This window comes from Zonotrichia leucophrys, chromosome 13 (genome assembly GCF_028769735.1).
Source record: "Zonotrichia leucophrys gambelii isolate GWCS_2022_RI chromosome 13, RI_Zleu_2.0, whole genome shotgun sequence".
NCBI lineage: Eukaryota > Metazoa > Chordata > Aves > Passeriformes > Passerellidae > Zonotrichia > Zonotrichia leucophrys.
The window spans coordinates 3,403,961-3,420,757 of NC_088183.1; the positions used below are offsets into that span (position 1 = coordinate 3,403,961).

At 50.6% G+C, this 16,797-nt stretch overlaps 1 protein-coding gene across 4 annotated transcripts in view; it reads left to right on the plus strand.

Moving 5' to 3' along the window:
- UIMC1 (ubiquitin interaction motif containing 1) overlaps positions 1 to 16,350 on the plus strand; it is a 39,597-nt gene extending 23,247 nt beyond the window's left edge. For 2 of the 4 annotated variants that reach the window (XM_064724616.1, XM_064724615.1), the window contains exons 7-13: positions 2,087 to 2,175; positions 3,086 to 3,162; positions 6,382 to 6,550; positions 11,920 to 11,998; positions 13,506 to 13,626; positions 15,357 to 15,420; positions 15,853 to 16,350. In XM_064724616.1, coding sequence (XP_064580686.1) covers positions 2,087 to 2,175; positions 3,086 to 3,162; positions 6,382 to 6,550; positions 11,920 to 11,998; positions 13,506 to 13,626; positions 15,357 to 15,420; positions 15,853 to 16,106 — 853 coding nt within the window. In that variant the 3' untranslated portion in view covers positions 16,107 to 16,350. Of the gene's footprint in view, positions 1 to 2,086; positions 2,176 to 3,085; positions 3,163 to 6,381; positions 6,551 to 11,919; positions 12,007 to 13,505; positions 13,628 to 15,356; positions 15,421 to 15,852 lie in introns of those variants that run through there. The other 2 variants (XM_064724617.1, XM_064724618.1) reach the window with 2 other exon arrangements.
- The last annotated feature ends 447 nt before the right edge of the window (positions 16,351 to 16,797 follow it).

Sequence of the window (16,797 nt, forward strand, 5' to 3'; positions counted from 1 at the left end):
TTGCCTTGCTGCTGAAGAGGAAAGCAGGGAGGAGGAAGCCAGACGGCACTGCCTATCAGCCAAAGATAGAGTGCAGTGCTCCAGAAAAGCCACTTCAGCAGATGACAGGTGTGGGGCAAGTCAACATGCTTTTCTTCAGATTTAAGCCTACTCCTCTTTTCCTTTTTTTTCCCCCCTCTCCTTCCTGTGGGATGCAATTCTGCATCAAAGGCTATGGAGAAGAAGGACAAATGGGAGAGGATTCAGGGAGCAAGTTACAAGAAAGGCCAGATAATGTCATGTTTTTAATTTGTTGGGTTTTATAATTTAAACCTGCTTTGGAACAAGACTGCCAACTTTCCTCTGATCTAACAGCATTTGGCCTGAGCAGTTAATATCAATATGCAGACTATGAAAATCCCTCTTGCTTGCACCTTTCTAACAAGCTTAAAACCTGCCTTGGGGAGCAGGAGGAACCTGCAGCTGCTGCTCAGGCTGAGGCTGATGAGCCTGTGACAGCGGAGCTCTGAGCTTGCGTGGAAGGCAGCGAGGTGTGTGCTCTGCAGCGCTGGCCTCCCGCCTGCCTGGGGCCTGAGAGCCCGGGGTGAGGAGGATAGGAAGGGACAGGAACCTCTTTTCTTTGGTGGAGCTGGTGGGGTTAGTCTGGGACACTCCCCAAGCTGCCCAGGAGCTCCTGGCTGCCTGCTTTGGGGTGGGATGCACCTGGATGTGTTGGCCCCTCCTCGAGCAGCTGGAACATCAGCAAGGCAAGAAATGGCTGCAGTCTTTGCAGTTTTGTGCACATTAAGTGTTGCCATCTGGCTCCTGGTAATTTGCCAGCGCAGGCCTCTCTTGGGGATGGCTCAGGCACCCCAACTGGCTGGCCTCAGCAGCTCTTAATAGGAAAACGTGGCTCTGAGCTGTCTGGAGGGAGTGGAGCAGTTCAGGAAGTGCCAGTCCTGTGAAGAAATTGCTTTGCTTTCTGTGGGCTGCTCTCCCCGCTTGTTCCACGCTTTGTACAGAGCATGGAAGATTGGGGTTTTAATAAATGATTATAGGCTTTGTTACCAGGAGATAGTTGGTGTAGCAAGAAATGTGGTTTGACTTCAAATTGATTAGCCCATTTTATAAATGTCATAGCAAGTTGTTTTGTGTGAGTTCTTTTGAAGAGAGCCCTGATGTTAGACACAGAGTAAAACACGCTCAGCCTGGATTCATAACAAATGCTTTGAGATGCTTTATTTAGAGAGAAAAGCCACTTGTGATTTCCTATCAGAATTTTGTTATTTATCATAAATCAGCAGTGGCTGTTCTCTCTTCTCTAAGGCCTGTGGTTGAGCTTAATAAATCTTGTGTTTGTCAGTGCGGGGATTCATGTTTTTAAAGTGTGTTCTTGCATACTTGATCAGACTAATCAGAGAGCCACGCAAGGCGCAGAGTGTGTCAGCATGGGTGCCAGACTTACTCAGCAATGCCTGTCTGTGTCAGAAAGACACTGTGCAGTGAGGTGGGAGAAGAAAAAAAAAAGGATTGTGCAGTGAGGTGGGAGAAAAAAAATAAAAAAGGAGGAATCCGAAGGTCAAAATGAGAGGAGCAGTGCTGGGTGCTGCTCCAAGGAACCACCACACTAATGCTGTAAGGGCTTTGCAGCAGGAAAATGCCTTGTGTCACATCCATGCTGCTGCTGGCAGCACAGGGATAAGGGAGAAAATGAGCAGTGTGAGGAGGGAGAGGATAATGTGGGATAAAGCAGGTCTGTCTTTCCTCTGTGAGGATTTCCTTCCCCAGCCAGAAAGAGGCACAGTGCTGGTACCTGCACTTCTCCCACAGAGAGTCCCACAATTGTGAGCAGGTATTTTTACTCCCTTGAGAAGAGATAATGACCCTTTCTGCCTTTCTAGAAGAAAAAAATGTTCCCTTTTGGATTTTTGCTTAGGATAGCATTTTAGACCCATATTTTGCTGCTATCCTGGTCATTTCTGGCTGTCAGATATTGACCACTTGGAAATTATGGCATCATCTGCTGTTCTGAACTGTATGAGAATGGCAGGTGTGGCCCTCACTCCTACTGGGTTGGAGACTCATGTTATATTTATGTTTTGAACAGCATCTCCACAATGACCCCACTTGGCAGTAAAAGGAACCCAGATACTGCCACAGAAAACTCAGCTGAAGAAGAGATCTCTGTTTGCCCAGGTAAGAGGCACTTGAGACTGTTATGAATTTTGTACCGAAAGTTACACACTTAGGAAATTCAGAGAAAAGAGAATTTTCAAGTTATTTCAACAAAATGAGATTTCTTTCCCCTCTCCATTTTTCAAGGCTAAAATTATTCAGGTAATTTAGTTTGAGCTCCTAGTTTTGGACCCATTTCCTCTAAGGCAGTTCTGTGGCAGGGATTGCTGGAGATTTGCTCAAGAGACACCTGGATGTGCATTGGGCATGGAGGGATCACTCAAAACAAGGTGTCTCTGCAATGCAATCAAATTTTCAGATTTTTCAGTGTGAAGATAATGTGCAAAGCATGAGAGCTGAAATAATTTTTGTTTATATTAATTAAGCATGTTTGGGACTAAGGAGTTTTTCTTCCTTGGTCTCTCCTACAGTGTCTGAGATTTTCTGGTCCAGGGTTTTAAGGGAGAAAAATAATGAAGAGGCTGCTCCTGTTCACGAGCAGCTGTAGCAGGATAGGTCATGGTGGTGCTTGGAGGCATATTTTGTTGCTAACAAAGATGTGGAGGTCTGAAGAAGGTGTGACTGTGAGACAGAGCATAGAATGGGAGCTCTGCTTGTCTTGATGTGAAAGCAGCTCTATTCTTGCTTTGTCTCCATCCCAGCAAGTGTCCCACACACATTCCCTGTGTCTAATCTCACTCCCCATGAAGCTGCACAGCTGCAGTGCCTTTATCCTCACACTACCATGCTGTGACTTTAACCCCTCATCTGGCTGTGTTGTTGCACTTTGTCTGATAACATTTGTGGCAAGTCTAAAGAATGTCTTGAAACTGTGAAAACTCTTAAAAAGCGTTAAGGACTAAGCTACATCAACAAGTGAAGAGATAGTTGGGGGCTGCAAACCTTTGCTCATGGAGCTGTTTTTCTGCAGAGACACAGCCAAGCCCACTGGAAGCTATTGAGGAGAGAGAAGAGCTCTGTTCAGACAGCAGAGGTGCACCAATGCAGGTAAAAGAGCTTAAAATTGAAGAGTTCTGTTTCCAATCCTACCTTTTGGACCTTGGTTCAGCTGAGCTCTGCTGGCATTTCCCTTTGGGTAGCTGGAAGCTTGGACTTCTGCTGTTTGGATCCTCACAATCAGTTCCCTCTTTGCTTTTCTCTACTGCTTCATATCTCCAGTCCCTTTTGGCTGGGGACTGCATGCAGCTGCTTCTGAAGCCTTTCAGTCCTATAGCTGGAGAGCTGTTATCAATTCCAGCCTGTTCTTTTATATCCCAGTGCTGCTGAGCTGGAGGATGCCATCAGCGTGGGCGGCAGTGCTGTGCTTGCCCATGCTCAGGGGCACAAGCTGGGATGCTCAGCAATGCACAGGGACCCCAGGAGCTCTGAGGGGAGCCCAAGTAAACCTCAGTCACCTGTGCTGTCACCTGCTTTTTCATGTTACAGTGCTCTGAACCCCAGTTTGCTCTCCACAGACTATATCCAAGAGGCTAAGAGGAGAGCTTCACACAGAGATCAGACTGGTGTAAAGATGTGCTTGAAGTGTTGAGGGCTGGTGGTGGTTTTCAGGCCAAGCAGAGTGTCCTGAGTCTGGGAATCTTGAGTTTTGTGCAGTAATAGTTAATAGCAAGTCAGTGGCAGGGCCATCCTCTTACCTCTTGCTGCAGATGTTGCTGTGTGCAGCCCCTTTCCCCATGTTGTCACACCTGCACAGCAATTGCTTTGCAGCTGTCACTGTACCAACATCTGACTTCAGTTCCTGCTTCTGATAAAACTCCCTTTGTCTATTAATTTAGAGAGCGATATCAAAGGGGTTGCCAAGTACTCCTCTGGTGCAGGGTACATGAATACAGAATCATACAGCTCTTGACAAGAGGATTCATTTGTGGAAAGCTCATTCTGGGAGTTTGCAGCTTGTACAGCACGTCTGCAGTTCCAATGTCTCATTCTCAGAGGCCTCTTAATAAACCATCTTCTGCTCTCGTGTGCCTTTCATTCTGCAGGTATCTCCAGGCACTGCTCAGCCAATTAGGGACTGCAGCAAGGAGAGAGGCAGTCCTGAGCTGGCCACCAAAGCACATTTGTGACCCATTTGGCTGTGGCCAGGACACTGCCCTGTCCCCTTGTGCGTTGCAGAGGGTGCCCTGTGTCTCACACCTCTGCCTGGGTGGCACAAGGTGGTGGGGAGCAGGTTCCTAGGGATTGTTTGACATCATTATGGCTGGCAGCAGGTCCCAGACCAGAGCCTGCAGCCCTCCAGGAAACAGCAGAAACAGCTACCATGGCATCAGTGGTTTGCAGGAGCCAAGCAGAGAGCACTGGGACTGACTTCTTCCTAGCAGATGCTGAGCCAGGACACAGGAGTCTTGTTGAGCTCAGCCTCTAGCATTGCTCTTGGCTGGCTCTTGGCTGCAAGTACTATGTCTTGTAGGCAATTTCCTCTGCTAAAAAGCAGAGGCAACTGTCTCTGGCTCTGACAGGGGTGATTGGTTCTGCAGTTGAGGTTTTCCAGACTGTTACAGCAAGGTTTTGTACAAGCAGTCTTTTGTTACAGAATGTTGCATTTCCATTTAAAATTAGTAATTTACCGCTGAATGTAGGCGGGCAGGGTGTGCAGAATTGGTGATCTCCTAAGATTGCTTTAAAAAAGGCAGCTAGAAGGAGCAGTGCCTGCTGCTTTTCCCATCATATTTTTTATGTGTGTTGTCTGTGTAGCACAGGTTTGATTTGATCATTCATATTTGACACGTCTTGTGTTTTATGGCTCTTGAGTGTGATGCCCCACAGTGAGGACTTCACAAGATGTAATGACACTGAGATGTGAGAGAGGGGTACGAGTGTTAATGCTGTAAGTGATGTACTTCAGCAGCCTGTGTTTGGCTGGAGGAACTCTTGTGGCAACTCCTCTGCAGAAATTCAGGGCAGAGAGCCTCCCTGGGAATGAGGGATGTTCCTGGGGCTCGCCGTTGTAGCCTTTCACTGGTATTGGGGAGAAATGCATTTTGAGGGTCAGAATCTCAGTTTGAGTCCCAGTCCTGCAATTTTTGTCTTAGCTCCTGAGTCAACAAAGCACCCTCCTTCCCTTTAGGACATAAAAATCAGGATCAGATCCTCATTTGGGAAAGGAAGTAATAAAGCGAGTAATACAGCAAAGCGCTCCAGTGGCACGGAGCATCTTGGCTGACCCCAATTACTGCTTCCCTGAAATGATACTGTTGGAGGGAAGCAGACAGCAGTTTTACTGCACACTGTCCACATGTCACTGCTTAGCTCTAAGGACAGAAACCTCTCCCATATCATTTTTCTATAGGTTTCTCTACGTGGTTAATATTTAAATAGCTTTTTTTAATCATCGCAGGGAGGGGAAGGTTTTTTTCTTAAATGTGGTAAAAGCTTACAGCAAGCCTGACTAGGCAGAGATGCAGTTCTGAGTGAGATGGCTGCAGTCTGCTGCATTTGGGAATGTCAGTGGCATAGGGAGCAGGCTGGCTCTCTGTGGGTTGTAGTGGAGCACCTTTGCAGCTGTGTGACCAATGCAAAAAGAGAGTGTCCATAAGTGGTAGTGGCACCCTGAGAACGTACACGAGCTGTGACATTCTGCCCTGGCGAAAAGCCTCTGCTGGTAATTTTGTGTGACACGGATTTTTAATGGTATTCCCTCTCTCCTTGATCCGTGTCCCCTCTCATGACTGCTCCAGTCACCTCCTCTATAAAGGAGGAGCTTCAAGTGATCTCTCCAGGGTTCCTAACACCACAGCAGCCTCCTTTCATCCTGGGGGAAGCTGTGTTCCCAGACAATGCTGCCTGTGTAGCATGGATCATGTCCAGAAACTGATGAGCACAAGTCAGGTGTTGAACTCTTGCTTTGCCCCATGAATTTTCCATCAGTTTCGCTTCTGAGATTTCCTGATTAATGGAAGCTTTGCCGTTTTTCCACTTTAGTGCAGGTGATGTTTGCCTTAAACGGTGTGCATGGCTATGCAGGGAGTTTCACCATGATTCAGAAGGACATGTTGCCTTTGCAAGAAAAATTAGTTATTAGTGCAGTGTAGTTCATTTAGCCAGTGGTGTTATTTCTGAGCACTGGGTGATGAAGGAAGAGTAAAAGTTAACAAGAAAATCTGAGTCTGTGTGAAGGTGAGTAGCTACCAGACAGCATGGAGCTCTGCACCTAAGCAAAGTAAAAGAAACAGCACTGTCTGGCTAATTTTTCTTCTTCTTCCTTAGGTTGGTGGTGATGAAGACGCTGGCAGGGCTGTGTCTGAGTGCAGTCCTGCAGCTGCTGGGCCTGTGTCGTGCCCTCTGTGTGACCACAGCTTCCCAGCTGAGGAGATCGAGGTGCACGCCATGTACTGCGACGGCGCGGCGCGGCCGCAGCCTGCCCAGGACGCTCCAGGTCTGCCACGTGCTGCTTCCACGCCTTTGCTCCTCGTGCTCTCCCCTCTTCCCTGTTGGTACTTGGCAGGCAGGTGCTGCAGGCTTGTCTCTCTCAGGATATTTGGAGTATGGGGAGGTTTGTTCACTCTGCCTTGTTCCATCTCCACACTGCCCCAGAGAGTGTTTGGTATTTCCAGCACCTCCTGCACAGAGATAGCATTTCTGATTGACTTCACACAATAATTCACCACATTATCAGCTCCTGAATATTATTACCCCAGGATCTAGTCCTGGATGCTTCAAGCAGTACTTGTAAGATTTGTCTATTGTGTGCTTTGCTGAGGACCTGCAGAGAATGTGGCAGTGGTAGAAAATGGAAGGCTTGAGCCATGTGGGCAGTCGTCCTTCAGGGCTGTTGAGAGGGGAAAATGTTCTGTACTACTGCAGGAATGGCCTGTGCTCTGCATGGAGTCTGACATTTGTATGTGCAAAAATGGCCTGTTTGGGTGGCAGAGACTGCAGAAAAGTTTCCCTCTTGTTTCACTAAAATTGCAAAATGATAACTATCAGTCTAGGGGTGTGGATTTTTCTCCTTCATGTGAAGAGTGAGGCATAGAAGCACAGTCAGAAGGCCCATATTAATCCTCTTTTTATTCTTTTTCATATCAGTTTTCCATAGCCAACCTTTGTAGAGCTTAAGTGAACAAATACACTGGTTGGTTATCAACATATTCAGTAAGTTATGTTTTAGCTGCTGCTTGAAATGTAAAATCTGTGTTAGCACAATGTCAGGTAATATCAAAGTAGTAGCTTGTAATAAGATTAACTTTTCAGGCTGTGAATATATAATTTTCAGTTACATACTGGCTTGTTAAATGCAGCCTAAATCTATGATGTTTGAGCAAATCATAGCTAGTACAAGAACTGTAAGTTCTGCATTCCTCTAGCAGGAGGAAGTTTCACCATGTAATCTTAATGCAGAGTTGATGTAGTTTAAAAATAAAAGGTTCCTGCTATACTAAATCTTTGGGGATGTGACATGGGTCCTGTCAAGATAACTGGAGCCAGAGTAAAGGCTGATGCTGGCTGGTGCTTAATTTTGGTGGAAGGTTGTCTCTGCAGGCACAACCCAGCTACTGATGCAATGCATCTGGCTCAGGCAAATCACAAATTATCACAGTTCCTCTCCCATCCTCGAGACTGATAAAGGTCTTATTTGTGTTAAAAAATGGAGCAGAATTTCTAGTGTGCCTTTTAGCAGGAATGTCTTTGGCCTTGTGGTATTCTGGTCCCTGGTGTGGCTGGACTGAGAGTGTATCCATTGATCCTGGGGAATCCCGACTGTGATCAGGAAAAGGCTTTGAAGTCTTTGGCAGTGCAAGGGAATTTGTTCTTTTCTTTGGCGTTGGCTTTCAGCAGGACAGAGTTCAAGGCTGGCCTCTCCATTCTGCTTCCAGGCTGGTCTCCTTGGGGATGTTTGTAAGGGTAGTTATTTTGGAATTGCTACTCTGCTGTTCTGGCTTGTTCAGAACAATCCTCCTGTAAGGAAACCAGCCTGGAATAAAAGGAATTTTGCTCTGTAATAATGGCTGTAAGCAGAGCAATGGGTCTGGGACAAAATCACAGTAATTTGAGTTTTCTATTGCCAGTTATTCTAGTATTTTCCCTGTAGAGACCAGGCTCTATTAGCCATAACAGTCGAAGCCACCTGTGTTGTTTGCACCCAGACTCTTTGCAGTACCATGGGCTTCCCAGGCTTGGGCAGAATCCTGCCTGCCTGTGGGGCTCTGGCTCGTGGGGCACCTCAGGCCAGTTTCCAACAGCTGTTGGAAGGCAAATGCACCCAGAGGGCTCTCAGCTGCTGGGCTAGTCAGTGGGATTTGGGTTGAATAGGCAGAGATGATGTTCAGCTCTGAGCAGAGGCCAGACAGTAGCCTGGCACAGCTGTGCAGGTACAAAAGGACTCTGTTTCCAGGGCTGTTGCCTTGGCATCCACCACTAGCACAACATCCACAGGTAAAGCTAATGCATGGGGAGAAAAAAGATGTGAGAGAATTGTCTTCTGAATCAAATGCCAGCTCCTGTGTGGGTCCAGAAGCTGTTCTGTAGTGCTGCAGCACTGTGTGCTCTTGGCTGGCTGCTGGCTTCCTCAGGAGCACAGCAGCAGCCTTGTGTGAGAGGAAGTCAGAGTTCTGCCCTCTGAGCCATGCCCTGATCTGTTAAGAAAAAAATTGCTTCAGTTTTCCTTTGGTGCACTGGATCGGGGGTTCTTAGTCTGTCTTCAGATTTATTAATTAGCCTTACTCCTGATGTCTCTGGAATTGCAGCCCTGCAAACTGTAGCTGTCAGTGGTTTTCATTTTAATACTACAAAAGGATGGGGTCTTGCTGGTTTTACTTCTCTTCTTCCTTCTTATAATCATGCACCAAAGTCTCTCAGTCTTAGGTCTCAGGAGGCCAGCTCAGTCTGGCTGATATCTAAGGGCAAGTTTTCAAATGAGCAGCTGGGCAAGATGAGCTACAGTTGCTTCCCCTACGTACATGGTCAACCTGGCTGGATGCCCAGACCGCCACGTACCTGGGCAGCATGAAAATCTTATCATGAATTTCCACTTTCCTGTGATCTGAGTAAATAAAAAGAAGAGCCTGATGTTGTGTTAGCCACTGTACCAGGCTGGGGAGGGCTGAGGCCCTGGGTTTCCAGCTCAGTGACTGGTGTTAATTCTGAGTGAATGAGTGGAGCTGTGGAATTTCTGTGCCAGCTCCCTCTTTCTTCATGCACTCGACTGAAGGGGCTCACTTGTGTGAGAGGGCTCTGCTGGAGTCACCACATCCATCTCCCACTGCTGCTGCCAGGGCAGGGATCTGCTGGTCTCAGTCTGGAAGGGAGTCTTGGCTGCAGCTGAGTACAGCAAATACTCCTGGGCTTTGTGACATGCTCAATGCCTCTCACCCTCCATCTACATCCATCCAGCATTTCAGTTCCCAAGCGAGCCCAGGAAATGAGGATTTGGTATATCCCTTCCTCCCAAAGGCTCAAATGCAGTCTTGATGCAGCTGTCAGTCTTCAGCAGCAGCACTGGTGCTGTTAAAAAGCTCTTCACATCAGTAGAAGTGGCACTGATACAGCAGAAAGAGTAATGAAATGGGTGCAGAGGAAAACTGTGTGGCTTCTGAGAGGGGACAAGATGCCATGGGGCAGACACTGATGGATCCTGCAGGGAGGTGGCACAGAGAGCACAGGGAGCTGGTGGATCGGGCTGCAGGTGGGCTGAGCAGGAAGGTGAGGAGCTCAGTGGCTCTGACCTCGCTGCTCCACATGCCAGCCAGAGCTGGCAGCCCCAGGAGGTGCCCAGGCTGAGTGTGCTGGTAGCAGGGCCATACTGGGCAGGGTTTGCTGCCCTTCCCCAGGGTGAATGCTGGAGCCAAACAGACCAAGAATGACTTGTCAACCAGAATTATTGCCAAGTGAGGGAAAAGGTTGTTCTTGGGCCACGGAGTATGTCTGACCCAGCAAAGAGCATTGCATTTGGGAGGGTTACAAGGCTCCTGTCACACAAGCAGGTCAGCACTGCTCTGTGATGGAGATTTTGCCTGTGGCAAGTCTTTTCCTGTGTTCCGAACCCCCTTCTTGAGGGCAGGGGTTGTTCCACCAGCTGGCCCTGTTCTCTCTCCTCTGATGCTTCTTTCAGCATTGCAGCTGAGGGTCTCCTCCTGGGCAGCTGCAGAGCTAGTCCCAGACATCTCTAATGGGCCCATTATGCCAGATGTGTTCACTGCTTTTGGAAGAAAATAGAAGTGATTAACACCTGAGCTGGTGCACAAGGCTCGTTAAAGAATATTAACGAGCACACGCTGATTTGGAGAGCAGTTCTCACCACGCTGTCAAACACACGGTGTTGGTTGGCTTCTTGGGAGGCTGGATGGCCTGGGGGGTGGCCATTGTTACCAGTCATCCTAGTCAGGCTGCCACTTCAAATCTGGGCCAGGCTATATTGAAGAGAGGCGTTTGCTTTAGTTCCTGTGAACGATGAGCTGTTGGTATCAGTCATCGCCTAGGAGACAATACCCACATCCCAGGAAGCCTTGAGCTTGTTTCTTCAGCATGGTTGTCTCCCATCAGCCCCACCAGCTCTGAGCACTTCACAGTACATTGCTGGTTGTAGCTGCAGATCAGTGATTGCTGCTGAAAGAAAGGCTGTGCTGCATTGTGGATAGATATTGGGGTTGCCCAACATTCTAGAAATGGAGTTTTGCTAAAACTCGGGAGAATTCTCTTTGTTCCGCACAGAATTTTGTGCTTCACTTTCTTTATCACAGATGATGTGCTAACAATAACAGGTTTGTTGTGTCTATACCTTGGAGTCAGACTTTTGTCCTCTTGAGTATGAGAAGCAGCATCACCAAGGCGTAAAACAGCTCCCTGCGTTGTCCCCTTAGCCAGCATGCCTGAGAGCGCTCACTGTGACATCTGTTTTGGAGCTGGAGTCTGGAACGTCCCTGGTGAAGCAAGCTAAGCTATCTGAAATGTTCCCTGAGGATCTTTGCTGGTGGTATGTCAACAGGAATACGCTGAGAGGAATTCAACTGAAAGGGACAACACTCCAGCGTGCTCCCTGCAGATGCCTGCAGAGCCAGTGGGGAAAGGCTGCTAGGGCTTGCTGGGGGAACAGAAATGGTTGGGCCCGTCATCAGCTGCTCAGCTGGGATCTCACTGGCTGCCCATGTGTTGGAGCTTCTGGAGAGCAGCACTGCTCCTGCTGGAGATCTTCATCCAGGGGACTGCCAGGGCTGTCTGTGACAACAGCACCACAGTTCACGTGGGCAGTGGGAAAGTGATGAGTGTGGGCTAATGTTGTAACTTCCTTTCCAGTGTGAGCTGTGTCCCTTCCCAGCCAGACTCTCCATCAAAGGTCTGGTGCCTCTGCAGAGCCCTTGCCTCGGCTCTGCATTCCCCTGAGCCCACAGCTGGCACTGTCCCATCCTGCAGCAGGCACGGGAGCCTGGCTTGGCAGGGAGCTGGGCCGTGCTGCCAGAGCAGCTGGGTAACGCTGCTCTCAGGCTGTCACACTGCTGTCAGCAGCTCTGAAATTCCTGTAAACTACAGACTGCCAATCCAGCTGTTTCTGGCAAATTAGGTGTGAAGTGGTCAGCTGGCTCCCCAGTCTGGGAAAGGTAAATTTTTCAGTATCCCCCCAGGAAAAAAAGGACACTTGTCCATCTTCTGTAGGAAAGAAAACCCTGCTTGTCCCAGTCCACTGCTTCTTCACCTCTGTCATCACTTCTGCTGCAGCTTTGAGTGGAAGTGATGGAAACTTGCATTTGAGCATGATGGTTTGGGGTGGATGGTAGTAACCCTTTTTGTTAACCCTTTCTGTTTTTCCTCCAGTGCTCACCCGGCGTCAGAGAGAGGCAAGAAATAAAGCTGCCAGTGATAAAAGCAGCCCACCATCCTCAGACTTTGACAAGTAAGTAGGTATGCCTGCTCCTCCACGATTATTTCTGTGCTTCTGTACTAGCTTGGCTATGGATGTCTTTATTCCTGTACATATGCTGGCCGTTGGCCTTATAACAGTGTTTCCCTAAGAAATTGCTTTTCCTCAGTGCCTCTTGTTGCAGTGCTGGCTATATTTAAACAGAAGCAAGAGGAATTTGCTGTTCTCAGATTGTTTATTTTTGCACTGATTTCCTTTCAGCCCAATCCATGACGGGTCAGGGGCACATGGCTTCTGGGGGGGGCCTGTAGCTAAAATGGTGCTAACTCAGCCAGTTTCTGATGGGAGGTTTGAGCTTGGTAACCCCGGGAAAAGAAGAGGCCAGGACATGGAGGATGGCACCTGTAGTGATATTCTTAATTAAATTAGACTTTCAGAATAGCAGTGGCTTTGTTTAATCTCTCTCCATGCAGCCCCTCCTCCTGCCACCCACACAAAGCATCATAAGAGAGGATCTGACAGTAAAATCCCTGCTATGGAAGCAATTTTGCTGTTACAAACAGTGGATGGCAACATCACTAATGGAATTAGGCTAATTATAGAGAGGACAGCTTCTGTTTAGACACATTATCTGGGTAATCAGCACTGACTGGAAAGAAAATACGGGAAAAAGTGCTGCAGAGTTTTGCTCGATGGGGGCTCTCCATATGCATTTTAGAGCCTGGGGTGTTTCACTCAGAGAGTACCACTATCAAACTGAACACAATGTTGCTGGGGCTGGTCCCTGGGGGCTTTGTCTCTTCCTGGAGATAGTCCATTCCTGAATGCAGCTTCCCTCCTGAACAGCCAGTGTCCTCTTCTGCAGGGTTCAGTCCCTGCTGAGAGCTGGTGTGGAAGTGAGTGTAGCTGTGTAAATCTATGCCTGACCTTCATCTCCTTTCACCCAGAATAATCTTCTTCCCAACAACACTCAGTTGTCCTGCGTGAGCCTGAGCATCTTCCACCCAAACGAGGGGGTTTGAGAAACAAGCTGAGCCAACCCCCCAGCAGGAGCATGTGCTCTGCAATTCCTTTCCCTGCATGGCATGATGTAAAATGGAGACAGTGCAGAGAAAGGCTTGATTTACTAGTCAGACAAGTTCATCCAGCCCTGGTAAAATGTCTCTCTGATTTAACACACTTGGTTTGCTTTTCAGGCAGAATTTAACTCCCCTTTGCAAAGCCCTTGCACTTCATTTCTGTAGATTTTGACAGGGTGCTTTATGTCTGGGGAAAAATCAGTGGTGTTTGAGATAGTTAGATGAGCAGATTTGATTACTGTCCCGCTGCTGCAGCAGCAGGACACAGAGGAGCAGGCAGGGAGAACTGATAATCACTCAGTCCTTGAGATTGGTGCCGGCCTGACCCCACTGGGTGAGACTGGATTTGGTGACACATCTTCTCCACAGCATGGCCTGGGGGAGAGGAGTCACTGCTGGTGTCCGGGAGCCCGGTGCAGGGTGAATCCTAATGCAGTGCTCTGTCCTTTGCTGCCTGGCAGGTGTGAGAAGTGCTACCTCTGTAAGTCACTGGTGCCACTGCTGCAGTATCAGAGGCACGTGGACAGCTGCCTTCAGGCTGCTAGGCAAGCTCAGGGAACCAGGAGGCTGCGAAGAGCCAAGGTGAGGGGCGCCCCTGCACACCATCCCCTTTGCTTTGTGCTGCCTGTGGGGCCGGGCTGGCAGCAGGAGCTGCTTGCCTGGCTGGCAGGGATGAGCTGACCTGGTGCAGGATTGCCTGTCCCTGCGGGCTGCTGTGGACAGAGAACTCATTGCCCTCCTTCCCACGACGGTCTGTGGGAGCACGGAGCGGTCCCAGGGGTGAGCTAATCCAGCAGAGCTGCCAGCAGCCTCTCCAGTGGGCAGGCAGCCAGGGCTGTCCTGCTGCCAGCCAGCACAGCCTCAGTCCTGCAGCCTTCCTCTGCTGAATGTCGATGGAGGGGAGGCCAGCGTCAGCATGACAAACCTCTCTGGATATCCACAGGCCCATTCCCTCGGGGAAGGCTTTGGAGCCAGAGCAGGGGAAACTGCTCAGTGCTGGGAGCAGCAGCAGCGATGTCCCAGGGGAGTTGTGGGGGAGTGAGTGTGCTGGAGGTGTGCTGGGTGTGGGGAATGTGCCTCGCTAGAGGAGGTGGGAGGCAGGAGCGTGGGTGGCAGCTGCCTCACAGTCACTCGCCAGGTGTTAGCCCCCACCGTGCCTTTTCCTGCTCGTGGCAGTCCCAGGGGAGCACAGAGGGTCCTTCCAGGCCTTCCTGCTGGCTCCTGCAGGCAAAAGCCTCGTGCTGCAGCTTTGCCTGCGCTCAGAAATGTGATTCACGGCATGAAGATGCAACATGATGTCTTAGTTTTGTATAATCCCTTAAATCCATCACAGACCTCAGCCCTTTGGGGATTCAGATGCAAATGATGAGATTTCTGGTTGATGATTTTGGCTGGGATACAGCCAAGCACTGTGTGGTTCAGAGTACTGCAGGGCATGGCTGCTCCTGCACGTGACCAGCTCTGTGGGGGCTCTGATTCTGTCCCTGTGCCCCACAGCTGGCTGCTGTGTGGGTCCTGCAAGCAGGCACAGGGGATGGGGGAAAGATGCTGAAGCCAGGGGGCTCTTTGGGAAGGTTCAGCAAGGCTCTGTTACCTCTGGCTTTGTCTTTTACTGCAGTGGTAGCTCACTGGGGAAGCCTGGATGTTGGCTGGGCCATTGCAAAGCTTCCTAATGGCACAGTTAGGCTTGCAGCTTCCTGCAGTGGCCCATTTTGGGGGGATTTGCAGCTCCAACACCACAGCTGGGATGCCAGTGCCTTCCAGAGCAGTTCTGGGGGCAGGGAGCAGCCAGGAGAGGGGATTCTGCTGGGCCAGTGAGGCTCAAAGCAGCCAGGCCAAGTGATCTTCCCCCAGCATGTGTGACCAGCATGGCTGCATCTTCCCAGGGGCAGAGAGAGGGCACAGGGTGTGTTCCCTGTCTGGCTGTGCCCTGAAGGAAGGCCCTTCCCTCCAGCACCAATACCCGTGGACAGAGTGGGCTGAGTCTGCCCTTGGACATGCAGTGCTGGGGGATCTGTTCCAGCGGTGTCAGAGCCCCTGATGCCCCCTTTTATCACAGCCCTGTGCTTGCTGGCTGGGCTTGGGGATGGCATCCTGAAACCCTGGCCTCCCTCTTCACCAGGTTCTGCTTGATTACTGCTCTCTGCTGCCTCTGCTTGAGCACTGGTTGGGCTGGGCACAGAGCAGTGCCCTTCCCTCGGGTGGCAGCAGTCCCTCTTGTGCCCAGCCTGACCCTGAGGGCTGGGGAGCCATCCTGGCTAAGGAGTTCCCTCATGGCAGTGCTGTGATGGTTGTTCTCCTCTCCTTGGCAGGACACTGGAAGGCAGGAGGGAGGACTCCTCAGGATGCTGGAGCTCTCGGAGAGCAAATCTGAAGGTGGAGAATTTTCTATTCCAGCCTGGCTGGGTTGTTGCTGCTTTTCCCAACTCTTGCCTTTTGGTCCTGGCTCAGCCTGGGCTGTTCTGGGAGAGTAAATTCCCCTTGGAGGGTCTGTTCTTTGTGAGCAGAGCAGGGGGCTGTGGGTTTAGCTGGCTGTCAGCATTCCCCAGCTGGCTGCACACATTCCTGCCAGTACCCACTGGGTGTGTGCCCACTGGACCAGAGCCCTTGCAGGAGTAGGGGTGTCCTCTGAACCATTGCCCCAAGACATGTCCAGCTTCCTGGGGGATGTGGGAGGCTTCTGCTGTCCCTGTCTGTGCACCAGTGCTTCCCTCCATGGATCCAAGGACAGGGGGAGAAGAGGGGGGAGAGGTGCTTTGGCAGCACCCGTGGCTCACACAGGAGGGCTGATGTGTGCTTTTGTTGCAGGTGCTGACGCGGGGAGTCCCCTCACTGGATTAGGAGACCAGCACTCCTCTCCCACATTCTCAGCCGCTGATGGGGAGCCGTCAGCAGACAGCCCCATCTCCCTTCAGCACCTCCCTTTCCATGGCTCCCCTGCCAAACCCGGCATCTCCTTGGAAGCCATGGATGGCGTGGTGGACTCGGAGCCATGCACGGCTCTCCGTGCAGGCAGCCAGCACCGGCCCAGAGGCTGCCGCCGGAGAAGGCGCAAGTTCTGAGGGTGGCAATGCTGCAGGGACTCCCGGCCGCTCCCTGTGCCCCAGCGAGGGTCTCCTTGGCACTGTACCCCTGCTTCACCTGCAGCCTTTGTCTCCTGCGCCCCTTTTATATGTTTTATACGACCTGTGCTGGGAGCGCTGGGTGGAGAAGTGACTGTGTGTTTTATAGGTGCCTGTGCAGCTTTGCTCTCTCTTACAGAAATGGAAATATATTTATGTATGTTTTTATGAAACTGCAGCACCACGGCAGAGCTGTGCTGGCTTTCTCTGGGGAATGGGAGGGCACGGGAGGGAGGAGAGAAGCAGCAGCGGGCGGTGGGTCCCCAATCCCACTGCCAGGGGCCTCTCCTGGAGCTGGGGTTGGTTGGGAGGGCTCGGGGCAGAGGCTGCAGTGTCCTGGGCTCTGTGCAGCAGCACAGCACTGACACTCCCAGCCGGGAGGGGCAGAGGGCACCTTGCTGCCAGCTGACAGCCGCAGTCAGCGGATGCAAGGACCGGAGGAGCCACGACCGCCGTGTCCCCGTGTCCTTGGTGCTTTCCCTGTCCCCTGTCGCTCTCCCCGGGGCTCTGCCTGTCTCGTGCCGGGCCTTAGAGGGATCTGCTCCCCGAGAGCATCCTTACGAGGAACGGAGGCGGGCGACCCATGGCTAGTTAATGGCACGAGCTGGTGCGGAGCTCATTAAACCCGGGC